This window comes from Pungitius pungitius, chromosome 5 (assembly GCF_949316345.1).
Source record: "Pungitius pungitius chromosome 5, fPunPun2.1, whole genome shotgun sequence".
Lineage (NCBI taxonomy): Eukaryota > Metazoa > Chordata > Actinopteri > Perciformes > Gasterosteidae > Pungitius > Pungitius pungitius.
In genome coordinates this window covers 12,606,614-12,630,725 of record NC_084904.1, presented here as the reverse complement: position 1 = coordinate 12,630,725, position 24,112 = coordinate 12,606,614, and the positions used below count along the sequence as shown (strand labels likewise).

The following is a 24,112-nucleotide window of genomic DNA, read 5'->3' as shown; positions in this document are numbered from 1 at the left end:
CTTTTTAACAGAAGATAGAGTACCAGTCAAAAGTTTGGATGCACTTTATCATTAAATCGAATTAGAAAAATCTGACCACAGTTGGTATATATTCATATATATAGATAATGTCCAAATTAGAGACTATTACACAAACCTTTTATAATATCTACAGTGTAGATATTACAGTCGATATTGATGTATTTATTTTCAAATAAATCACTGTGCCCCTCGTGAAGGAACATGTTAGCCAGTTCAACAAATATGTGCATCTAAAAGTGCATATAACAGTGACAAGTGACAAGAAAATAAACAGAACCAGCTCTATCGTTGACTTAAACAAATTGTTATGGGCTGTGCACATAAAAGATGATCCAGAGCGTATTTGCACTCTGGAAAGTGTGCCTGTGAGAGACAGAGAAGTGGAGATAGCAGACAAGGGCCGAAGCAGGTTGAGACAGTGAGAGAGAAAGAGAGAGAAAGTGAGAGCGATAAACAGACTGAGAGAGATAGAGAGAGAAGATAGACACACACGGCCTTTTGAGATTCCACTCACGCATCTGTGAGTGTCTCCCGGCCTCTGAAGTATTGGATGAAAATTACTCCCCAACTTCACATGCACACAAACACACACGCACAATATGCATGCATTAGGTGCAGACGTTAAGGAGAAACCAACCCAGTCTCCAAAAAAATAGTGAAATGGCTACGTTGGTCCACTGTAACAAACGTAGTCATGTTTTCCCCCAAAATAACGTTACTATGTTACGTTTCTTTTGGCCCATTCATTTCAACCCGAGAAACACATTCAGTAAACATGGAACAATGATCATAGAATTTGCAGAGTACTTCATTAAGTGAGCCTTTCAGTCGTATGGGATTAAGAAAGGTTTTTTTTACCTGCTCTCTGGTGATTTTCATCACTTTTACGTCATACTTTTGATATTTTGATCTATCTATATATATACTGTATGTTTTATTTGTTTTGTTCAGAATGAGAACTCTAATTTCAGCATTTATTGGATAGTCTTAATATATATATATATAAATATACTGGATAAGACAAAAGTGTGCCATCAATGTGAGGATGTAATTATAAAACCTAAACCTTGAGCAAAGTTCTTTTTATATTGGCATATGCAAGCGCAAATTCTGTCTTTCTTTGCATGTTTTGTGTTGGTATTTCTGAAAATGAGAATCTGCCTTATCCGGCATTACCAACTATCAGGGGAAAACCACTGGTGTGATTCTTCAGCGTTCGGTCAAATTTCCCCCCCCAATTTCATGTTGCATGTTGCTAAAACCAAGATGGGCGCCGACAAAATGCTAAATGCAAGGCTTCAAGACTGTGGTCCACAAACCAATCAGTAATGTCAAGGTATTGTGTCTATTATATACATTTTTTACCACCTAAGGAAAAGGTTTTGAACCTGTTCATCAGAATATATTTTGGCTCTAATATTTTTTAGGGATGTTTCTTCATTCCTTTGACAGACTGTCTTCTGAAGGCAGTGCCCAGTGATGCGGGCTCCCCTGTACTGAATGTTTTGTGTGTCTCGTAGCTGTGGCATTCTCCTGGAAGGAGGTGGTTTAAATAATTCATGCAACAAATGAGTTTGCTAGGAGATGCAGGTGTTCATTTGAGGGCACGGGGAGGGGGGGGGTATTGTTCCACAGTCTCAAGTTTCCATTTCAAACACATTTCCTTACCACGGAACTATGAATGTACAGAGCATAGTACACAACAAGCTGCAAGAGCAGATGGTTGAACGATTGAATAAATGGACATTGTCTTGCTTTCACTTTCTGAAGTGTTTTTTTCAAACAACTGCCGGCAGAAGAGACGGGGGGGAGGAGGGGGGCGCTGAAATGGACAAGAAGAAGAGAGTTGAGTTGGTACAAAGACATTAATTAATTTTGGTGTTTAGAATTTTTTTAATAAAATAGTTTCATCAAAAGAAAACATAGTACCACTACAGCAACAATACTGGATTCTATAATTTGCTCTAAAATTAAATCAGCAATCAACTCTATTAGCTCAAGTGCGCTTAATATTATCAGCCGGATGTGTATAAGCTCTCTTAAAAATGTACAAAGACTTTTGTTCACAGAACAGTGTTTGACAGTTTCACTCACACAATAACGTGTGCTTTATTATGACGGGTTAATGTGTAAGGCCACCAGCTCAATACCTCATTGTCCCTCGGCCTTGTCAGCAAAGTGTAAACACAGATGTGTGAGAAGTGTAAATGATGGACTCATTAACAGTGTGCAGGCGTTCGTGCCTTTGATGAGTAAGAAGGTTAAGTGCTTGAATATGTTGAGCTTGGCTGTGAATCAGTATTTATACAGAGCTGGCTAACAGGAATGCATTGAGTGTAATTCAGAGTAATCGGCAGCAGTGTTATAATGACGGCTGACAGTAAATATTAGCTTACTGGTCCCTACACTGTTGAAGGTATCTCCAGATAATTGCACCACTCTAATGTCCCAAAACATCAGGTGAAGCTGTGAAATATTACACAACTATCAACAGCCATGAGCGGCTCAGTGTTGGAGCGGTCTCACCTCATCGGCCTGTTTAATCTGACTGTCAGCGACTGTAACACTAAGGCATCACCCAAAGAAAAAACACGAGTGGTTGCTTAAATCATTCTCTATAACCATCCAAAAAAAAGAGTCATATACGGTTTTATTTAATATAGAAATAAACAACAACTTTTCTGAGTCTGAAAAGAAAACTTTTTCCAAGTCTACAAATCCCAAAGTATTCTGGACGCTTTGAATGTGGCTCATATGGTTTTTGGGGGGGTTTCGATTTAACCATATACATTATTTCCTCTGTGCATTCAAACATTGTTCAAAATACCGGAAAAAAACCTTTATATATTCTCGCTGTACAAACTGTGTCACTGCCATAATCTACAGGCTACAATTGAAATCCAAAAATATAGCCTGTTTTATTGGTATTACATATATTAGTAGGCTACCTTTTGTATTCAAGTCAAAATTGTCAAAATCTTACCGAAACAGTGCAGACTGAAAGGAATGGGAAATATTCTACTCATTATTAAACATTATTCTACTCTTATTCTATACTTACCCAAAAGTTAGATGAGAGCATTAAAGCAGCTCACATAACCACTCTTACTGAAAAGAAGTAACTGCTCCCTGCATAACGTGTCATACTTAAACTTCACCGCCATTTGAGTCCTATGCGATATGTCACAATGAAGAGAGACAGTTGGTCACCGAGGGGTTAAGGCTGTTGGCAGTGTTGCTTTTGCAGATGGGGGGAGGAGAGGTGGAGCAGATATATCCTGTCAGGTTTTCTTTTTTGTTCTTGTTACTGTATTTGGAAAATGCTGCTTTGTCAGCAATTCAGGTAGATTTTTTCCCCTCCCCCCATTCTACTTTTCCCACAAACATTAAGTGCACTCACACATTCACTGCCACAGAGACGCATACACACACACACACACACAGACGCATGCACACTCATAATCTCCTGTTTCACTCCCTCTCTCCCTGTGCATGGAGGCTAAGTCAGCACACCTCCGGGCTGCTGGGGAGCAAAGGCATTCTGGGTAATCCAGGGTGCAAGAAGGAAAGAAAGGGGGGGGGGGGGGGCTCTCACAAGTCCAACTCACACTTGATTCTGAGCATAATGTACACTCATCCAAACACACACAGCGGCTCTCTCACCGCTGAACCACAGAAATACAATATCCATCTGCACATTAATCTGCTGAGACAAATACAAGCTCTGTTCGCAGCAGAATGTGGAATCAAAAAGCTGAACTGCTTCCTGTTCCCTCTTGCCGAACATTAACAATTGGGAGATCTGAAAGAGGGCGAGGAAATAGCGAGGGTGGTGGAGTGGAGCGGAGAAGGATACAGGAGTGCTGTCAGTCTGCTTTTATCTCAGCCCTGATTAAACCTTGTTCCTGTCTGACCTAAAAAGTCAGCTGGTGGAAACTTCAGAGACTGTTGGTGGATTTCATTGAAGATCTTTTGAAGATCTTTATACCAAGCCTAGAGAAAGAGAGAGAGAGGGAGAGAGAGCGCAAGGGGGACCTGATGAGGAAGAGGCCGGTGCTGGGTGGTAACTCTTAGTAGTTACAATGCCACAGGAAGCAGACGGAAGCTGTGCTGAAATGTGCCCGCGCCACCCGTCTGGGACACGCACAACAAAAAAGCCAAGGTATAAAAATAACCCCGAGACGGCATGGCAGGGTATCTGCAGAAACAGGAAATATCCCACTGAGGGAGAGACTGCAAGCGAGGCACCCTGGAAAGACCCTTTAAATGGGTGCTTTTGTCTTGCTTTTATGATCCATGTATTGTTTCATTTGTGACATGTTTAGGAGAGGTTTTAACCCATCATCAAATAACTGAGCAGCAGTAGTTGAGCATGTATTCAGATCCTTTACTTAATTACTTGTGGTTAAGGAAATTACAGATCTCATAATGCCAAAAATTCCCCTATGAGTGTTTATTATACAGTACAGTTGTTTTGCTCCTGTATTGATGGGTAAGTAGTAATATAGTGTTGCTGTTGATTTGAACTACTCTTTACTCTCAATGGTTTAATCCTCTGTGCATCATATTTTATAAAGGCTTCAAATTATTGTAATTATAGCTATTTTTCGGGGAGTAAAATGTATGATATGCACACCCAAAGTTACACAAGTGTTCTTCGATACTTAAATTCCGAACGCTGCTCACTTAAGAGATGCTGTTTTCATCCAGACTGTTTTGACTTCTACTCTGTTTCCTTTGTTTGTGTTTTCATCTTTCAGAGTGCTGCAGCAGCTCCCAGCCCCGTGCTCGGGAACCTTCCCCCAGGAGAGGGCATGCCAGTGGGGCCCGTCCCTCCAGGATTCTTTCAGGTACACAATGCCTACACTCTCTCTCACACACACACAGAAATTGTGAGAGAGGAAAGATAATTCTCTGGGTGTTCAGGCCACCGATCCGTACGATATTTAATCACATTTTAAAATTGTTTCCTGCATGTGAGTGTTTGAGTCACAGAGTCACTTTCAGACAGTAAGTAGGTACAGACAGTAGCGCTTGACAGCAGGTCAAAGTAGTTTCTGTTCTCCATCAGAAGGACCCTTCCAGTTGTACATTGATTAACCGTCGTTTTGACTCAAGTTTAGGCACTCGCATCTGACACACAGATCAATATCCTTCATGGGCATTTATCTTCTCCTCTTTCAAAATACTCCACAAACATCCTGTTCTTTATCTCCCTCTGAAGATCAGTTGTTCTATAAGATGAGGTCTTATCAAGTCTCATTGGTTAAAGAATCACAACAACTACCAGATTTCCAGTTCTTCATCTAGGTTCATTGACAATATTTTGGACTAAATCAGTTAGTATCACAGCGTACAAATATTAATATTTTGATTAATTGACTTTAATTGGCAAAATAAATGCAGATCACGACCATGCACAGCAATGCCTGAAAAGATGTTTGCACATAATTAGCTTCCATTGTCATTTATTTAGTCATTCATCCAGTGTAAGTGGTTTTTGTTCAACTGTTGGCATTTATATCTTAATGCATGTATGAAAACCAAATAAAAAATGTACATAATGCGTCAAAAGACTGAATTGTGCAGCTGTTTTTCTGTGATACAACTGCAGCACAGCTGGAAAATGAAAATCAGAAATAGTCAAAGAAAAGACACCGTTCAAAACAGGTGGACTACTGCTCTCTGGTGGCAAGTTACTATTTTACTTCTGTCACACTGCAGGCCGAGTATTGGTACCGTCTGTGTGAGGGAGTAAAAAACCCACTCACAGCTGTAAAAGTGCTTCTCGCCCATGCAGCCAGACCGCCAAGAAAAACACTGACTTCATTACCAACCAATCTCCCCTTTTCTCCTCTCCTTTTTCTACATAAATCAAATCCAAAGAAAATGTATTCAGCCGCCTTAGTCTGCTGTCATAGAACAAACGTTTTAAAGGCAAATCTGCCCAAACCTCAACAGAAGATACAATATATGCAGCAGCTCTGGTTGGTTTTTCTTTTTTGGAGAGTGAAAGAACATCACAGGTTTGCCTTCCAGTTTGTACACCATCTTTGTTTCCATGACAGGGGTGATAAAAGGTACTCTAATGTTTCAACAAAAGGATACTGTGTTTCTTCAGAGTGGTATTTTTCTTTTAATTTACTAAATTAATTAGTGTGTAGATACTAGATACATTTCCCTGTTTTGTTTTTGAAGACTTCCCTGCAGCAGCCATGAGTGTTTTTCAAACATGTGAGAGATTGTGTGCACAGTATTTACAACTCATCGTCATTCAACTTGCATTCATGCTGATGTTTTCAGCCGTTTATGTCACCTCGATACCCTGGGGGACCCAGACCAACGCTCCGATTACCCAACCAGGTGAGGGCCACACTGACACCCAGGGGCCACAGGCAGTACTGTGAATAGCATCTGTGAGACGGTAATGATGCTACTGGTGATGTGTGCTCCCTCCTCTTTAGGGACTCGGGGTCCCGGGTGGCCAGCCCATGTTACCCAGTGGAATGGACCCCACAAGACAGCAAGGTATGCATAGACTCAGTGGTATGCACAGAAATACAAATAACCACAAAAGCTACTGTGGCACATGTGCACAGTTAGAAACTGGTTTGAGAAAAGCATAGCATTGTTTTTGTGTATTTTTGTAGACTCGTAGCCTGAAAGACATTTTACCATGGACCTCACACTCAATTATTAAATAGGAAAGAGCTTACAGCTAAGATTCAGTCAAGCTGCCCTAAGGCACAACAGGGCTTTGACCTAAATGCTAGTTTTGGCTAATGGGTTGCTAGCATTGGCTGATGCAGACTTGCTAACATTTCTTAATAAGTACTAAACTACTAAAATGCAGCTGAGACAAATAGGAAAATATTTTTTTCTAAAGGTATTTGCTCATAACCAAAGTATTGCACTAGATGAAACTTTGAGGACATAAATGTGTCCACCAAAATTTGCACCATCAAATGGTCAGCTCAGAATCAAAGATCCCAATACAATACTGGGTGCCCAAGAGGAACATTATAATAATCATGATGACATAAGCGGTCAACGTGGGCCTTTAACGTTTGAAGAGCCACACTGTTACTGTAACAAAATAAAACATGTTAAATAAAATGTTAAAGAGCCACATTGTTGCCCTGGCTGACATACTTACTCATTGTGATAGTTATCATTCATTCTGAATTGCTTTAGTCAGTAGTGTAAATAATTCTAGATTCAGATTGGAGATTGAGGAGTATTGTCTTGGGGAATGTTTTATAGGTTTGCTGTTGCTGTTTGAAAGGATTTAAGGGATGAGATACACTTACCTTGTTCATCAGAATGAAGAAACCCGACATCCTAATTTGTTCTTTAAGCTTAAACTGCGTCAGTCTGTGACTACAATGACAATAGTTAGAAGGGTGAGTTCATTGGTCGTCGAGACTTTTCAAGGGAATTTTTGATAGTGCCAGCCATCTCTTCTTGTCCTAATGGTGCACCCACATTCAGTCACATAACAGTCCTTCAGGCACAACATCTGCAAAGGTTTAATGAGTCACACTGTTCTTAGTGCCAAACTGAACATTAGAATAAGAAGATTGTGTAATTTAAGCTGAAACTAAGAATGTTTTACAATAGTTTGCTCCGGGCAGAATCCTGGTTTTGCATCACAGTTCCCAAGCAAAAGTATAAAATACAAAAGTACACTTTGGGAACATGTGTATTTGAAGAGAGAGTTCACAGGGAAGTTAAGAAGAGTTCATGTAACAATGTACTCGAAAATCGTTCCATATCGTCTGGTTCAAGATGATGGGAGGAGAAATTACCAAAACCGGTCTGATCTCAATACACTGGTCTTGCTGGTTGCAGTTGGTCAGTTGTTCTTCGTTTCAGGACATCCCAATATGGGAGGGCCCATGCAGCGGATGACTCCCCCGAGAGGCATGGTACCACTCGGGCCCCAGGTATGGGACCAGAGCATTTGTTGGAATATTTACAAAGCAGTCGTTCTGATTGGTGCTTACTGCTGTAAACAAAGGACATTTGGTATATATTTATTTAGGGTTATGGAGGTGGGATGAGACCACCACTGAATGCCCTGGTTGGTCCCGGGATGCCTGGCATGAACATGTGAGTGTTAACATTGTACAATTTAACCACACACAGTGTACATGACCTCCGCACATTTCATGCAAACTGCCTTATTTTCTCCCTACAATAGAGGCACTCAGCTGTTTCACCTCAGTGGCTTTAATGAAACCTGACTGTATGTTCTTGGGTCTTGAAGTGTAGCGAGGAGCCAACTATCCTTTACTTTGTCTTCTTTTATGCTTTTCTTTATTACTTGTTGTCCCCATTAACTCTGGCAACAGATTAGCTTGTTGTTGCCAACCCTGCCCGAATGAATTGGAACAAAAGAAACCAGCCAAAAGGAGAAAACTAAAGTGTGTGACTGTGTGTGTTCCAGGGGGCCTGGTGGGGGTAGACCCTGGCCAAATCCTCCAAACTCCAATTCGGTGAGTGCTCTAACAAAGACACCCGGGGGGAAAGTTATTTCATTACTTTCACGATGTTCTTCTGTATTTTTGCAGACACCTTACTCTTCAGCATCTCCAGGAAGTTATGTGGTATGTATGTTTAGTTTTAAGCTCTTGCTGCTCACTATCTATACTGCTGAAATTCACGAGTTCATGAATGAATTATGGAAAATCAAAGTGTGATTCCAGGGACCTCCAGGAGGAGGGGGACCACCTGGGACCCCGATAATGCCGAGTCCAGCAGGTACGCTCATGTCTTTCGTGTGCGTCTGTCTCCTTGTGTTTATGCTTTGTTATCCTCTCATTTTTCTCTGTTCATTATGTCAGATTCTACCAACTCTGGTGACAACATGTACACCATGATAAGCACAGTCCCTCCAGGTGGAAGCCGACCAAATGTGAGAAATGTCTCTCTTTGTGGATATCATTGTGTCTGAGTGTATTTGATATTAAAACATTGTGTTAGTTACAATTGTATCATTGGCTACTGTGTATGTTCTCCTCAGTTCCCTATGGGTTCAGGTGGTGACGGCCCATTGGGGGGAATGGCGGGAATGGAGCCCCATCACATGAATGGATCATTAGGTATAGTAACAAGTAGTTTGTACTGCATGTACTACATTTCTAATGAATCTCTGGCTATAGTTTTAAATCTGTCGAGTCCTTTTAAGGAAGATAAGCATTCTTTTGATAACGTTTACTTGTTTCACCTCTCTCAGGCTCAGGTGATATGGACAGTCTCCCCAAGGTAAAAGAAGATATTTATCTATTTTTTAACTCTACTTTGCAATTGCACTGCATGTCAGATTGTTGTACCTTTAAATCTATACAATTACTAATACGTTTTTGTTTTGCATACTTTTTAAAAGAACTCTCCTGGCAACCTAAGTATGAGTAACCAGCCCGGGACCCCCAGGGAGGATGGAGAGATGGGAGGAAACTTCCTTAACCCTTTTCAGAACGAAAGTGTAAGGCAATTGTCATCTATCACGTTGTGAAGATCAGAGAGATCTCAAAACGCAAAACATCAACATTAAAGTCAACCCCAAAGTAAAGAAATGTCACTTAACAATTAACATTGTTGGAGGGATTTCTAATTAAGGATACTCTTATCCTGTCTGTTAAACTGTGCACAATGCTCACAAAGGCAAACTCAAACGTGCTCATTTCTCTCGGTCTAATCCCTGCAGTATTCTCCGAACATGACGATGAGCGTGTGAAGGCTCTGGAAGCAGGTCTGCTTCAGTCGCCGAGCGACCCGGATCAGTGAGAAGCAGGATGTGATGTCATCTAGACCAGTGACTCTTCCTACACCACCAACACACATTTGCCCCAGGCCCTGTCCTCCTAAGATCCCCCAAGCCCCACCCCTCCATGGTTTCTGTCCACATCTCTTCTGTCCTATTTCTTCTTCTGCTGTTCAAAGTGGTGACTCTGCTACGCTCATCAGTTCTTCCTCTGCAACTATAAGACTGTACAAAGCAACCAAATTGAAACAACCTGGAGGTGAACTCTTTGCAAACAAATACGCTGGTTTTTACATGTTATATATCTTTACATCTTTTATCTTTTCTTGAGAAAAGAGAAATTGAGAGACTTCACATCTTTATAATGGGTAGTTTGTTTTATATAAAATTCCCAAACTCATGTGGAAAATTAAATCTCTTCAAAGTCAGCTCTTCAACAATGATTTGCAGAAAGGTTCCTTCACAAAATAAAATATTTGTCTCCATTTTTAATATGAAGTCACATTTAGAAACAGTGCAGTAGAAATAAAGATTGTATCGTATGCTGAATTCACCAAAAGTGAGTGAGAATGGGTTGCATAGTCTTGTTTGAATTGTTCTGTTCACTGTTCAGAGAGCAGCGAGGATAACACTGGGCAGGAGGATCTGCACAAAAGTCACATTGAACAGACTTTGAAAGGTTTTTCTTACTCTTAATTATGGAAAAAAATACAGTATTCGTTCCCTTTTGGAGGATCATACATTTTGTTTACTGCAAAAACATGGATAATTAGAAATGGGAAATCAAAAGATATTTGATTGTTTTATTTAACTATATTATTAATTAAGAAAGGACACTGAACCTGAGCATGTTTTTACATTTTTTTGGTTGCTAAGGCCTCTCTCATCTCTAGTTATTTAAACGTTTATAATTTTACATATTGGAATCACAGTAGCAAAGTTGTATAACATGTTCAACAAAGGGAGAGAAAACAAAGAACGACGACTAGTACGAGCGGTAGCTATAAGACACAAGCTTATGAAGTCACTTTGGTCTCTCATACTTAATTGCCATCCGGATAAACTGTGATCTTATTGTGAAGTGAAGGGTCAGTTGGTACAGAAAGTGAAAATATGCTGGTTTTTAGTAAGTGTTTTACATTTTTTTCACTTCCCAAGATGTCCTATCATCATGTAGAAAAGGTTGATATGCCTGTGAACATCCTCCTCTCCCCTTCCTTACTGCAAAGTGTACAGCTGACCAATGTAGCTCCTATATCTTGTATGTGTATTTGATATTATTATTATTTAAAAAAGAATCTGGAGATAATTATTGCAAAGGGAGGGATGGATTGATGATGCACCATCACAACTTAACAGAGATATTTTATTTTGCTTTTCTGTTAGATTGAAGCCATAATTGGGAGTAGAAGATGCATTTGTAAATTGGATCATGTTTTCTGTTTAGTAGCAGTACGTGGGACTCCATTTGTGATGTCAATTTTCTCTTTTTTTATTCTTGTATTATGTTTTTGTAAATACACAGAGAAGTATTTCATGGGTTTTGAATATGCTAGTATAAAACTTCTCCTCCCTTATTAAAAGTCTCAACTCTTTTCATTGGTAAGGAGGGTTCAAGCTGCTATCTTGGGGGCGCCGTGGGAGCAGGACCCGCTCCCCTTCCAACTTCCCCACTTTGTTAAGGCAGTTGCTGAAAACCTTTTCAAAGAGCCAGCCAGCAGCTAAGCTCAATACATTACGCCATCAATGCCAAGATTGTGTTGTAATATTGATAAGACTTTGTAAACATCAAACAAAGGCACTGACCTCCCTGGTGCCCGAAGGCAAATTCTGCCCTGCGACCTTCCTGACCCGTCCCGTCCTTGCAGCCATGTAAAACATTTGCCGATGCCACACAGTTGCACCTGCCACCACAGAGCAACAGCAGTTTGCTCCGTATGTTGGTCAATAAAATACATTTATTGAATAGAATCTTTTCTACAGAATCTTAAGATGGGTGACTATCACAGATAACATAATAATAGTAAATACCTTTATAATTTGTGTATGTGTGTAAATGGGTCTTTATTATTGTGTGTGTGTGTGTGTGTGTGTGTGAGAATGTGTCTTTCTTTCTATTGTTTGTGCCTGCGTGTGACTCTGCAGGGGGATGTTCACATTTTAAAAGATGCAGGGGTCTTGTTATTTAGACTCTGCCAGCTGGCTGTTATGCAATGGGAAAACTAGGACAAGACCTCACATACTAAAAGTGAAAAGGGAATGTGTGTGTGTGTGTGTGTGTGTGTGTGTGTATGTGTTTGTGTACCAGCCCACTATTACAACACTGGTTGCTTAAGGAGGCTCTAGCTGGCGGGATCCCTGACTTACTTTTGCTCTCTGGCTGCCTGCTGTCTCGAGCAATGGATGCACAGCTGGTCATAGCTCTGCTGGCTCTCACCTCCCTGGGTGCTGCATCTGAACTGGACTGCAAAGAGCTGGTCAAGCCTCTGGTACTAGACAGCCACAGCCCTGTGAGTATCAGCAGTCATTTGTTATGAGCTGGGGTCATATGTGAGGAGGCTTAGTAGCACAGCGCTGTGTGTTAATATAACTTGAATATCTTTTTGTTTGAAGATGTAAAGAATAAAAAACCTCGGTTCACGTCACGTTCTCTGTTTTGCATGCACTGCACAATAAACATTCTGCCTTATAATAGTTCAAAAAGGGAGAATCCTCTGCTGCTATGTTCAGTGTGCATACTATGCATAACTGCAGCTTCATTGTAGCAAATTATTCTGGATTTTAGCCATTTTTTACTTGTTTTTTTGGACCATTTGTTGGTACCATCAGTCCGGCTGACTGTGCATGATTAGAGCGATGATATTTCACATTCATTTCAAAAATAGAAGTCAGATGAGTTACTTTGTTTGCAAAGTGTGTACCGTAATCATAATTAGTTTACTCCGGTATCTCAAACTGAACAATACAGTTAAAATATCTGTTTTTGTTAAAACATTTAAATACATTTGGAAAACATCTCTATGACTCTTAATAATAATAACAATAATTAAGTAAATATTAATCCTAATATATTAGAATGACCATTCTGGTGATTTAAACATGAGGATTGTGTTTGTGAACGGCAGAAGTCATTTTTGGTTAATAGCAAGTGTGAAAGTAAATTATTATTATCAGTAGAATTAATAAGCACTAAGATAATTCACAAAATACATGAAAAACATTGCACCACCCTGAGTTAACAGGGAACAATAATGAATACTATTAATCAAACATTATAATTGATATTCACTACTTAAGAGTAAGACATTTTGAGGTTGAAGTTTGAGCACCAGACCGTGTATAACAGCCAGAAAAATGTTTTTCTACTTGTTGTGGTGTGTTTGTTTGCGTGCTTATTTTTATATATTTATTCTATTTTCAAATTGTGTGGACTAACCGTTGCACTTCAAAAGAAAGTTGGTCAGGTGGTTTGTGGTTTCCTGTTGGAACGCTATTAGTACCTGTTCCATGTGCAGTCTATTGATAAACCGCTTATTTTACATTTTTGATTTCTGAAATCTGATTGTGATTCTGCTTAGATTACAACAAGTAAGACAACAATTGTACCACACCGAGTAACCGAGTAATTGCAATATCAATTATCTATAGGTTGCATAGATCAGTTGATTAAATCCATACAAACCTTTAGGCCTGTTGGCCCCCACCGCTCCACACATTTCTCCGCCCTTTTCTATAAAGTACTCTAGAATTTTAAGGATGATCACACTATGTCACAGAAAAGCAGCGCAGTCATGTGACTGATCTGTGTGGATGTCTCGCCCCTGTGTAAGATCTACGGCAAGTGGGTGCTCCATGTGGGCTCATGGGACAAGCCTGGCCTGAAGAGCGACCTGGTGACGGTGAACGGCTCCTGGGTGGATCTGTCGCCCTCCTCAGACAGCGGAGTCATCTCCATCTACTGGTCCGACCGCCTGTAAGGACACTCCAGACAAATATTTTGTGTTTTGCTCTCAAGGAAACAATAATGGTTAAGATTATTGGTTAAGGTTAGGATTACTTACTCCTTTTTTATCATTTTGTTTTTTTTTGTTTCAGAAATGGAAATAGATGCCTGCAGGGGTTAGCCAATGCCACCATCTCAGGGATGACCAGTCACACCACTTGTAACTATCTCTATCAAGATCCTTCTGTAACACTCTGAGTCACCACTGCTCATTTTTAACTGGTGGGTAATGTTTTGTGGGTGATGCAGCATGAAGCCTGATAGTCAAGGAAATGGTTGCAGAAGGGTTCCAATACGTTTATACTATGGTTCAATTTCAAATAGAAACAAACTCAATATTGCACATTTTCATTCAGAAGCTTTTTTTCCCCAATGTGTCACAGTTAATATCAATGGTCACACTTCATATCATGATGGGAAGTACTATGAGACCTGCTCCGACTGCCTCCTGTCTGAAGACACCACTCTCCTCCCTGATGGAAAGTCTAAGGGACGATACCTCTACCTCTTTAGTAAGGATAGTTCTTCTCCCTAAAAGAACTGTAGAAAAAAGTATAGATTTTGATTAGTTGTTTCTTATTTCTGCCCACTTTCCTCTGGCTTCTCTTTTAAAGCACGAACCGGCACATTGGAGCCATCTGAGTTGGAAACCTTCAAGAAGCAGGCTGAATGTCTTAAATTCCTCCCAGAGTACCACTTTGGAGGAACAGGTCAGCTGTCATTTGCGCTTTTTTCTTTCATGCCAAATCATTCACCAAAGCACATCTTCATGCCGCCTTCCTCACCCATCGATTTTTTTCTCCGATTTCAGAACTGTGTCCAGATGTCAGGGTCGCCGCTTTGCCTACTGCGGAGAGTACAGAGAACAATCAAACCGACGTTGAGCCTCCTGCAAAGTGAACCACAGCAAAGAGATGTGCCAACGCTTTGATCTGCATCGACCCACCCAAACTCATTCAGCTTAACATGTGCTTAATAATGTTGTAATGAGATCTGCATGCGCTGTGGATTAACTTAACGCCATGCGTTCTGTCGTTGCCTTGTTTCAGCAGCAGCAACGCCGTTTGACCTTTCGCTAGTTAGTGTAATAAATGTGCTGTATGAAAAGTTAAGAAGACTCTGGCAGGCACACTGGTGCCTGGAAATCCACTTAAACGGCTCGTTCAAATCCTTTTAAAAAGTAGTTGAGTAACTTTTTCTTATTGCCTTGTGAAGTAAATAAAACTGCTCTCAGTACCACTCTGTGTTGTGTTCTAGTCATTTATTTATTATCCAAAAAAAAACTTTGGTTTTAGAGCTCCAACATTTCTTTTCAGTGTTTCCAAATTCCAATTTGATGATGCCAGACATTTCAAATCCATAGAATCAAATGTAACAATTCTCAAACGTCGTTCCCACAAACTTAAGGTAGTGGAAACAAATTGTACAGTATGCATCCTACACTACTTTTTGATTAAATATTATACTATGATATATTTATTATGAAACTGTATTCAATTACATTTTCAGTTTCTCTTCATGATGAACTTAAGTGCATTTTTCATGACTTTTCAGTGACTCGTGCTTTACTATAACATGATATTTTCATGACAAAATGTCACCTTTATTCAAAATGTTTTTATAACAATTCAATAAAATATTTCATGACACATTTTCTCACATATATGCATTCAATACCATAACATGCATCCATCTATTGCATTCATTGATTTTGAGATATATCCCATAATGCATTGGATCAATACGGTCAAAGTAGAGTCCTGCTGATCTGAGACACCAAAAACAATGGTAAAACCCCCCCAAAAATGAACCTGTCCACACATTCTGTAGAGCTGCTGTGCTGTTGGGCACCATCCGCAGTAATGAGTATAATAGTGTAATAAATAATGTAGAGATTCATTTTCATGTTCTGGAATAATATTGTATGTCGTGCACCCAGGGATTACACAAACACACCTTTTGCTATAGTTCACTCCCCCAAAATGCAGCAGTCCAAAGTCTATGTAGCTTCCCCTCCGCTGGTCTTCAAGAGGGCCTTTCTGCAGGAAAACAAGTGTTCTTTCTGTGGTCGCTGAGGTTTGGACGTCTAATCATGTCAGTTCAGTGTTGTTTGGCTCTGCTGGCTCTCTCTGTTGTAACGGCTGCATCGGATCCAGGCTGCTCAAGAGCTGCTTAAAACTCAGAGCGATCGCAGCAAGGTATGTTTCCCTCAGCATTTACGTCTAGTCGAAACAGGTTTCTTTTTGAATTTTTGATGATGTGTCCAGAAGTGGTAAACATTTGGGATTTGATGACTCCAAAATTAAGAGTCCTTCTTTGAGTGAAAATGTATAAATCAGATTTTTGCACGTCTATGTCAAGGTTTCTGGAAAATGGATCTTTTATGCTGGAACATCAGACAACGCAAAGCTCCTGAAGGAACTTAGGACTTTAATCAGCTCCTGGATCGAAATCTCACCCAAACCCGATAGTGAAGACATGGTCTTTCGCTGGGGAGACAAACTGTAACTGCTGTTCTTTTGAAAATTAACTTAATACAACCAATGCAGAAGGTAGGAAGTAAGACTTAATCCCGTAAAATATTCATTTTTTTCCTATAACTCTCCTTACCAGGGATGGAAAATGTTATCATGGAGGCATAAATTTCACCATCGCTGAAAACGTCACCACGGTGAAATGTAAGTAAATGATAAATCATGTATACTTTAATCCAGTTATTACAATATTTGCATGTGTTGTTCATGTTTAACAGTTAATTCAAACAACTCAAGTAATGAGCATGTTGGGAGGCACCTGGTGACCTGCCCTGACTGCATCCTGTGGACGGACACCAAGGTGTCGACAGTGGAAGGCAGAAACGGCAGAAACCTCCACCTCTTCAGTGAGTTCAGAGCTTTGTGATATGTGTTTCATTTAAAAAATAGAGTTTCTTAAACCCACCCCACCACCTTCCATTGCCCCGCAGCAAAGACAGGGAAATTGGACCTCCCTGATCTGGAAGTTTTCAAGAAACAGGCTGCGTGCCTCAACTTCCCACCAGAATTCCACTTTGGAGAAACCACAGGTAAGATTCTGATTCGCCACAACACAGAGCACACTAAGGAACACCGGTTATGCAACTTATTTAGGAGCTGATTCCCTCCTTCTGTTTCAGATCTGTGTCCTTATGAGAAGGTGGCTGCGACACATGTGAAGGAGGAAGAACAATAGAGACCGGAAGTTACTCTCTGAGCTAAATTTGATTCAAGTATGCCCTCTAGGTGTGTAAACCTAGAAAAAATCCCTTTCTGCAGAGGGCAACAACGGTCGGCAAGAAATAGCTACTTAGCTTCTGGAAGGTTGATAATTATGTTTGATTGCTGTGTCAAAGAGAATTTAATACACTGAAATCATGATGCACTTTGAATGTTTTTTTCTGTCATGCATATGAAGCTCAATAAAAACAAGGCATGTAAAAGAGAGATTCTTTTATTTTGGAAGAAGAAATCAATCAATAGAAGTCCATACTTTTTTAATTAATTGGTTTGTCTTCTTTACTATTCATCGTTTGTCCATAACAAATATATCAGTTGATAAGTAACAAAACGTGCTTGTGTACTTGCTACCAGAACACCCTAAGCAATAGTTTTGTGATCGTCTTTTTATCCTTAAGTGGTGGAAAGCGGCATTGAGAAGATTGGCGAGGGAAGAGTAAAGAAAACAACAACAAAGCCACGGTGAAGAAAATGGAGCCTCTCTTAGAGGTAGAGGTAGCGTGTACAGCCGAAGCCGTCTAAACAGGAGGTCAAAAATCCTTTTAGAAGCAACAAAAACATTTTTAAGGTGGATATGAATCAAAAACTACATGGAATTCATTGCATATTGCTTGAGTGAACTGTAGCTATTGTACAGATCAAACCCTCTTGATAGGGGTCCGTGAAGCACAACTTGTAATTCATTACCCAACGTTGGCAACAGCATGTGGAAACAAACTCAATATATTGTTGACGAGGTTTTTAAGTTTGTCTACTTAAGATAACAAAAGTTACGTACGTCAGTTAGTTTGCGTCCCCCGTCGGTCCAAAGGTCAGGGTCAAACTGGGCCTGTAGATGAGGTCGGTTGGTCCGCGAGCCCGTCGAAGAGCTGTGTTAAGCTACAAGGTGACACCCGAGCCATCAGAGTTCCACCTGGAGCATGCTTCACTCACCAGACAAGCACATGCTGTCCGTAAGGCAGGAGACGCTTCATCGCCAGGTGTACGGCACGTAGCTCTGGGACATCGACATGAAGGAATCATCAGCAATGGAAGTAAAGGAAGTAAGAGGATCCCTGACGGTACGGCCCGTGCACGCTGCTGTACCAAGAGCCACTGGACCACGAGCCACTGGACCACGAGCCACTGGACCACTGGAGTCGAGGGCATCTATCATGCGGCCTCAGAGTCTCCTCAGGGGAAACTCCGAGGGACGCCATAGTGGGCTTAACGGCCGGCGTGCAGGCTCGGCCAAATGAGGGAGCACCGTGCGCGGTCGCAGGGGTTCTGCCATCCGATGTGAGACGGGACACAGTGCCGGTGTGTTTCCACCATGTTTGCGGTTCCCTCTAGTATTCAACCAAAGGAGGCGGCAGTGGGAGCACGGACTGAAAGGTCAGGCTGCCGTACCTCTAACTGTGGGTGACAGACTACATGGAGCTGTCCACTCCGAAGAGCTCCGAGCTGAGGTGAACGGCTCAGCGTATTTTGTATTAACTGTTACTTAATACATTATGGGTGAAATATTTGTATCACTAGAATTGATGAGTCCTTCTACAAAAAAAGTACATGTTATGTAAGCTTTTCTGTTTTCAAGCCATGGCTTTAATAACAGATAAGGACAGAGGAGGTGTGTGTGTGTCTTTCTTTCTATTGTTTGTGCCTTTGTGCCTGCGTGTGACTCTGCAGGGGGATGTTCACATTTTAAAAGATGCAGGGGTCTTGTTATTTAGACTCTGCCAGCTGGCTGTTATGCAATGGGAAAACTAGGACAAGACCTCACATACTGGAAGTGAAAAGTGAAGGTGTGTGTGTGTGTGTGTGTGTGTCTACCAGCCCACTATTACAACACTGGCTGCTTAAGGAGACTCACGCTGGCAGGATCCCTGACTTAGCGTTGCTGTCTCCAGCAATGGACGCACAGTTGGTCACCTCCTTGGGTGCTGCATCTGATTTGGACTGCAAAGAGCCTCTGGTAAAGGTTTGTAGAGGGGCGGAGAGTTTCCCATGCATTTCTGAAAAAGTTAAGCTTGCCAATTTTTTGGCAAAAGCATTTAACACAAACTGACTATGCAGGCGTCGCTCAGCTCGACACTGGATGCAGCTAGTTGGGAACATTTTTGGCCATAAATGTAAAAATAAAACGTTCTGTGTTTTTTGACCAAACACTAAAACCAAATTCTTGAGAAGCTTAATTAATTTTACGTTCAACGTGTTCAACGTGGTTCAACGTTTATGTTTTTTCTAATAACATTTTACTCACATATGGATATAGAGTCGAAAATATCTCTTTGCATAATTGTATTATAAATGTGTGCATGCATATCCACTTATGACAAAACTAAAACAAAACGTTGTTTTCTCATATTTTTGTTGAGTTAAATACGGTTAAATTATCCCACAATTTCCATGAAAAGTTTCCAACTTTGAATATTCCTGGAATTTTGCAAGACTACTCTGCTGCAGGCCAACCAAGGCCCTGTGAGTGTCAGCAGTCATTTGTTATGGGGTCATATATGAGGCGGCTACATCCTCCATTTAAGAAATAGTATATCATTCATAAATATAATTTGATGAAACTCTCAAAAAGAGTGAAAGAGGCAAGTCGGTGCTCCTCTGAAGACACCACTCTCCTCCCCGAGGCCGAGTTTAAGGGCCAACAGCTTTCCCTCTTTATGTGAAGTCAATAAAATGGCTCCCAGGCCCACTTTGTGGGGTGTTCCAGTCATTTATTCCTAATGCATAGAATCAAACTGAAACGCTCCATCTACTACTCCACCTCTTCTCAAATGCAAACTTCCACAAAGACGGTTGCTGGGTAACCTCTTTGTTAGGGGGGGAGAGAGATGACGTCAAACTCGTAAACGGTCGGACACACAGAGAAATAACCTTCCCTTCACTGAAGAAAAGCCGCCTCGGGTCCTTTTCAAATGTCTCAACAGTCAAAGACAAGTCTGGAGGTCATTCGGGGGCAACTCTACGGGCAGCGGAGGATGGCTGCGCTGAGCCTTTCAATGCTGAACTAAAGAAATCTGCATGGGTCTTCATGGCTGTACTGTCACAGGTGCCTTTGAGCGTTGCACAAACCACCTCCTCCCCCTTTTAAGCACTTGCACATTTACATTTAGTCTGGAAACCCAAATGGAAGATGAATCAGCGTTAGAGGTCCTCTGCGGTGCTGCTGACTCTCTCTCCATCTCATCCCCTTCTCGGTCTGATCATGGCTGCGCCTGCTGTTGTGGTTCTGTTGGCTCTCGCTTCCCTCGGTGCTGCATCGGCACCTGACTGTAAGGACCTGCTCAAACCTTTTGTACCAGACGACCCACAACTGGTAGGTTTCCTCCATCTTATTTGTCTCAAATATATTTGATTTCATTTGAAAGGCATATAAACAATAAGTACATTCAGACAGTTTTTAACATAGTTGTGTGCAACCTGACTTTTTATTTGAAGATTTTTGGAAAATGGGTGTATGTGATGGGAGCCGGTGACCCTAAGCCTTACCACAAGGCATTGGAGTCTCTGAGAAGCTCCTGGATAGAGTTGTCCCCGACTTCTGACAGTCAAGTTGTGACTTTACGATGGGGAGATAACTGCTTGTAAGTTTGCTGCTTTACTCATTTAAATACTTTGGAAAGAATCATCACGATACGTTGTTGTTAGCACAATATTCTAAAGGTTAACTTAAATTTGTAGCTTCTAAGAAAAAAATTCTGTCACAAAATATTCTTGTTTCTTAGCAATCGGTGCATCTTTGGGGAAGTGAATGCAACAGTCTCAGGGATTGCCACCACCTTTCGTAGTAAGTTACACATGAAATGAGGCTGCCTATTTCTATTGCATGATACATCAGGATTAAGGACATGGCGCTGTATATCCACTAAATAGTATTGCAAAATAATAGGTCGCTGCGTTGTCCACTCTTAAAGAAAATCTTTCAGACCACAAAGGACGCGTTCTACAGACTTGCTCCGACTGCCTGCTGTGGACGGACACCTTTCACAACGTGGACGCCACCGGTAGATACATCCTGCAGTTCAGTAAGTTCCTTGTTGGTTAAAACACATTTGGTTAGAGCTTTCGAATGTGGTAAATCATTTCAATCATCTCCTTTCCATCAGCGAGAACTGGAAAAACAAATCCTGAAGATGTTGAACTTTTCCGGAAACAAGTCGGGTGTCTGAGCTTCCCAGAGAACTTCCACAGCTACGACGGTGAAACAGGCGAGTAGATCTGCACACACGTAACATACGATGGATGTGTTGTACTGTAACATTTACACACAGTTACACCTTGCTTTTTATGCAGCAAAGTGAAGCACAATGCGAGGAAATGGGAACATTTTACATAATGCACAAAGAAAATATTTTCTCTCGTCTTAGTTTTTGTTTTAATATTTCTTTTCAGAGCTCTGCCCCGATGAGAGAGAGAGAACACCGTGAGCAGCAATACAAAAGATGGAGAAACAGCAACAAAAGTATTGAGCAAAATATGTATAACGTAGATTTTTAGCTTTGATTGAGTATAATTTCAGATATTCTCATCAAAACCTAGCCAGATTTATGTTTTACAGCTGATAGATAACTTGTAATGTTTTTCAGATTAAAATCCTTTTATTATCAACGGTGTATATCTTTTTCCACACAAACAAGACTATGAAACAAACATCTTAAAGAACATGTTAATATGCTCTGTGAGATGAAACAAACATTTAAACTATCCTACTGTATTTTGTAACATCAAAATAACAGCTAATTTAATTTAAATGACATCGGGGACATTACTATTTCGATTGTTTGCACAAACTCTTTAAATCAGAACTCACAAAATAAATATCAAAACGTCTCAGAAACGCACGCCGGGGCCAGTGGGAATGTTCTCCATCCTGCATGACCTGCTGCTGTCTCTCCTCCCGCCTCGTTGCTGAAGCCTGTATCCCCGAGCTGCTCTTCGCTTGTGCCCGTCGCCGACATGTCAGCAGAGCTGCCACCTGCTTCTGGCACCGAGAGGAGGCGAAGTAGTACAGGAACGGGTCCAAACAGCAGCTCAGGCTTCCCACGCACATGGACAGCAGATAGGCTTGGTAGGAGCCGTCGCTGGAGCCGTGGGACAGCCGAACGTAGTGAACCATCAGGATGACGTTGGTCGGCGTGAAGCACGCCACGAACACGGCCAGCACAGCCGCGGCCATCGCGGCGGCCCGGGTCTTCCTGAAGCGCTTGGCGACATTAGCGGCTGCCAGCGCCTGAATGATCAGCACGTAACAGACGGCAGTGAAGGCCAGCGGCACGAAGAAGAACACGGAGGAGTAGATGGGGAAGAAGTAAACATAGTGAGCTCGTAGTTTTTCCAAATCCTGCACATCGTGGCAGGTGGTGATGCCCAAGTCCGACAAATAGACGGTCTGCCCGGAGACGAGGAGGGGCGACGCTCCTCCAAGGGCCAACAGCCACATGGCGGCACACGCGGCTGAGGCGGCGTGAGGGCCGCGCCACCTCAGGGAGCCGATGGGGTACACGACCGCCAGGAAACGGTCAACGCTGATACACGTCAGGAGCAGGACTGAGCAGTACATGTTGCAGTAGAAAGCCGCTGTGACCACTCGACACATGAGGCAGCCGTAGATCCAGTTGTTGCCGTGGTAATGGTAGGCGATCTTGAAGGGAAGGAGCAGGCCGAACAGGAGGTCGGCACAGGCCAGGTTCAGCATGTAAATCACCGCTGGTTTTCTGGGATGGACTTGATGCACAAACATCACCATGGCGACGAGATTGAGGGGCACACCGACAATGAAGACAAGGGTGTAAACGGTGGGGACGAAGCTCGTTGTCAGGCGACCTTGAAGGAAACTTTTAGTTTCCTGCGAGACAAAAAATTGCTTTTTGGGATTGTGGTGCAAACTGTGTCTTTTTGCCGATTCCTGCGGCGACTCTGAGACAGAACGATTGTCATCAGTCAAACTGTCTAAAGACAGGTCGACGTAGTCTACGGGCCCACCGCTGACGGTTTTAAAGTGACCAGAGAAAGTCCGAAGGAAGGACACCGAGCCTTAAAAGAGACAAAAGGAAACAGAATACCATTTCAAACTTGCTTGCATGTGATGCAGTTTACACACTTGTCAAGTGCAAATATAATATATACAGCACTCTGATACACTATTTAAAGGGTTAAATTACACAATTTATAATTAGATCTGTAGTGGTATCCAGCCATACAGATTTGTTTTTTGTCTTTGAATCTAAAAGATTGTGGTTACTCTGGATAATTTATAGCAGACTTCACTGAAAACTGTTTGTTTCATTTTAGTCCTGAAATAAGTGAACTGTGTTGTTTTTGTATGTTGGAGAAAATGTCTCTGTAAAAGATCATTTTCATGATTTCTGACCTTAACAAATTTAAAATGATAGTTTAGTATCAATCATTGATTCTGTTTGTGAAACAGTTTGCAGTCTTCTACGACCAAACTATAAAAACAATTCAGAAAACAACCTTTAGTGAAAACTGAAAAACCCCATCTTAGAATTACTCAGTAAAAAACCTGCCGTTCATAAAGTCTTTTCTAACTAATAAACCAACAAGAAACTTATTGAAGCAACTGTATTTAGTTATAATATTCATGTATTTTAAAATTGGACAGGTACACTCGGGGTCACTTATGCAGATATATACACTTACACACCGTTCAACAAGTTGCCTCATTTAGTATCAGTTAGAGGGGTGATACATTCATGCAATAGCAGCTTTTGTAAAACCCTGCAGAGTACGAGCCTGTAGCAAGTACATAATTATACAATAATCAGTTTGAAACTATCAGAGTTCTACAGAGTTTATGGTTTAGAAAGCTACTTACCATTTTGGGAATCAAGTGCTAAACTCTGGAGAGAAAACAATACCAAAGCTAGTATGTTAAGGGGATTCATGCCTTCAAGGTATATCCTGCAGAAATGAAACAGCTACTCGCGGGTTGATATTCATCCGTCTGTCTGAAGTGTTTTTGTGTCAACATCCAACATGTTATTACTGAGTGGAAGATACTCCGCCTCCCCTCACATCTCCGCCCCATCACAGTAAACAATATGTACCAGTGTA

At 41.3% G+C, this 24,112-nt stretch overlaps 3 protein-coding genes across 5 annotated transcripts in view; 2 read left to right on the top strand and 1 right to left on the bottom strand.

Annotated features, from left to right (window-relative positions):
• Positions 1-11,382, top strand: part of ssbp2a (single stranded DNA binding protein 2a) — a 39,814-nt gene extending 28,432 nt beyond the window's left edge. For 2 of the 3 annotated variants that reach the window (XM_037482634.2, XM_062562369.1), the window contains 13 exons: positions 4,782-4,871; positions 6,325-6,384; positions 6,486-6,549; positions 7,897-7,967; positions 8,066-8,133; positions 8,471-8,519; positions 8,595-8,630; positions 8,730-8,784; positions 8,868-8,938; positions 9,047-9,125; positions 9,260-9,288; positions 9,410-9,508; positions 9,731-11,382. In XM_037482634.2, the coding sequence (XP_037338531.1) occupies positions 4,782-4,871; positions 6,325-6,384; positions 6,486-6,549; positions 7,897-7,967; positions 8,066-8,133; positions 8,471-8,519; positions 8,595-8,630; positions 8,730-8,784; positions 8,868-8,938; positions 9,047-9,125; positions 9,260-9,288; positions 9,410-9,508; positions 9,731-9,760 (801 nt within the window). In that variant the 3' untranslated portion in view covers positions 9,761-11,382. Of the gene's footprint in view, positions 1-3,685; positions 4,184-4,781; positions 4,872-6,324; positions 6,385-6,485; positions 6,550-7,896; positions 7,968-8,065; positions 8,134-8,470; positions 8,520-8,594; positions 8,631-8,729; positions 8,785-8,867; positions 8,939-9,046; positions 9,126-9,259; positions 9,289-9,409; positions 9,509-9,730 lie in introns of those variants that run through there. The other variant, XM_062562367.1, reaches the window with a different exon arrangement.
• Positions 11,383-12,129: 747 nt separating this feature from the next.
• LOC119225035 (uncharacterized) lies at positions 12,130-15,034 on the top strand. Its single transcript, XM_037482635.2, has 6 exons — positions 12,130-12,297; positions 13,618-13,760; positions 13,883-13,950; positions 14,174-14,302; positions 14,405-14,500; positions 14,602-15,034. The coding sequence occupies exons 1-6, from the start codon at positions 12,187-12,189 to the stop codon at positions 14,688-14,690; spliced, it is 636 nt and encodes a 211-aa protein (XP_037338532.1). The 5' UTR covers positions 12,130-12,186; the 3' UTR covers positions 14,691-15,034.
• A 6,749-nt stretch (positions 15,035-21,783) lies between these two features.
• Positions 21,784-24,036, bottom strand: f2r (coagulation factor II (thrombin) receptor). The gene is given in 3 exon segments (XM_037482632.2): positions 21,784-21,940; positions 21,942-23,071; positions 23,874-24,036. Coding segments are annotated over 3 exon segments (1,272 nt in total). The 5' UTR covers positions 23,944-24,036; the 3' UTR covers positions 21,784-21,868.
• Between the last annotated feature and the right edge of the window lie 76 nt (positions 24,037-24,112).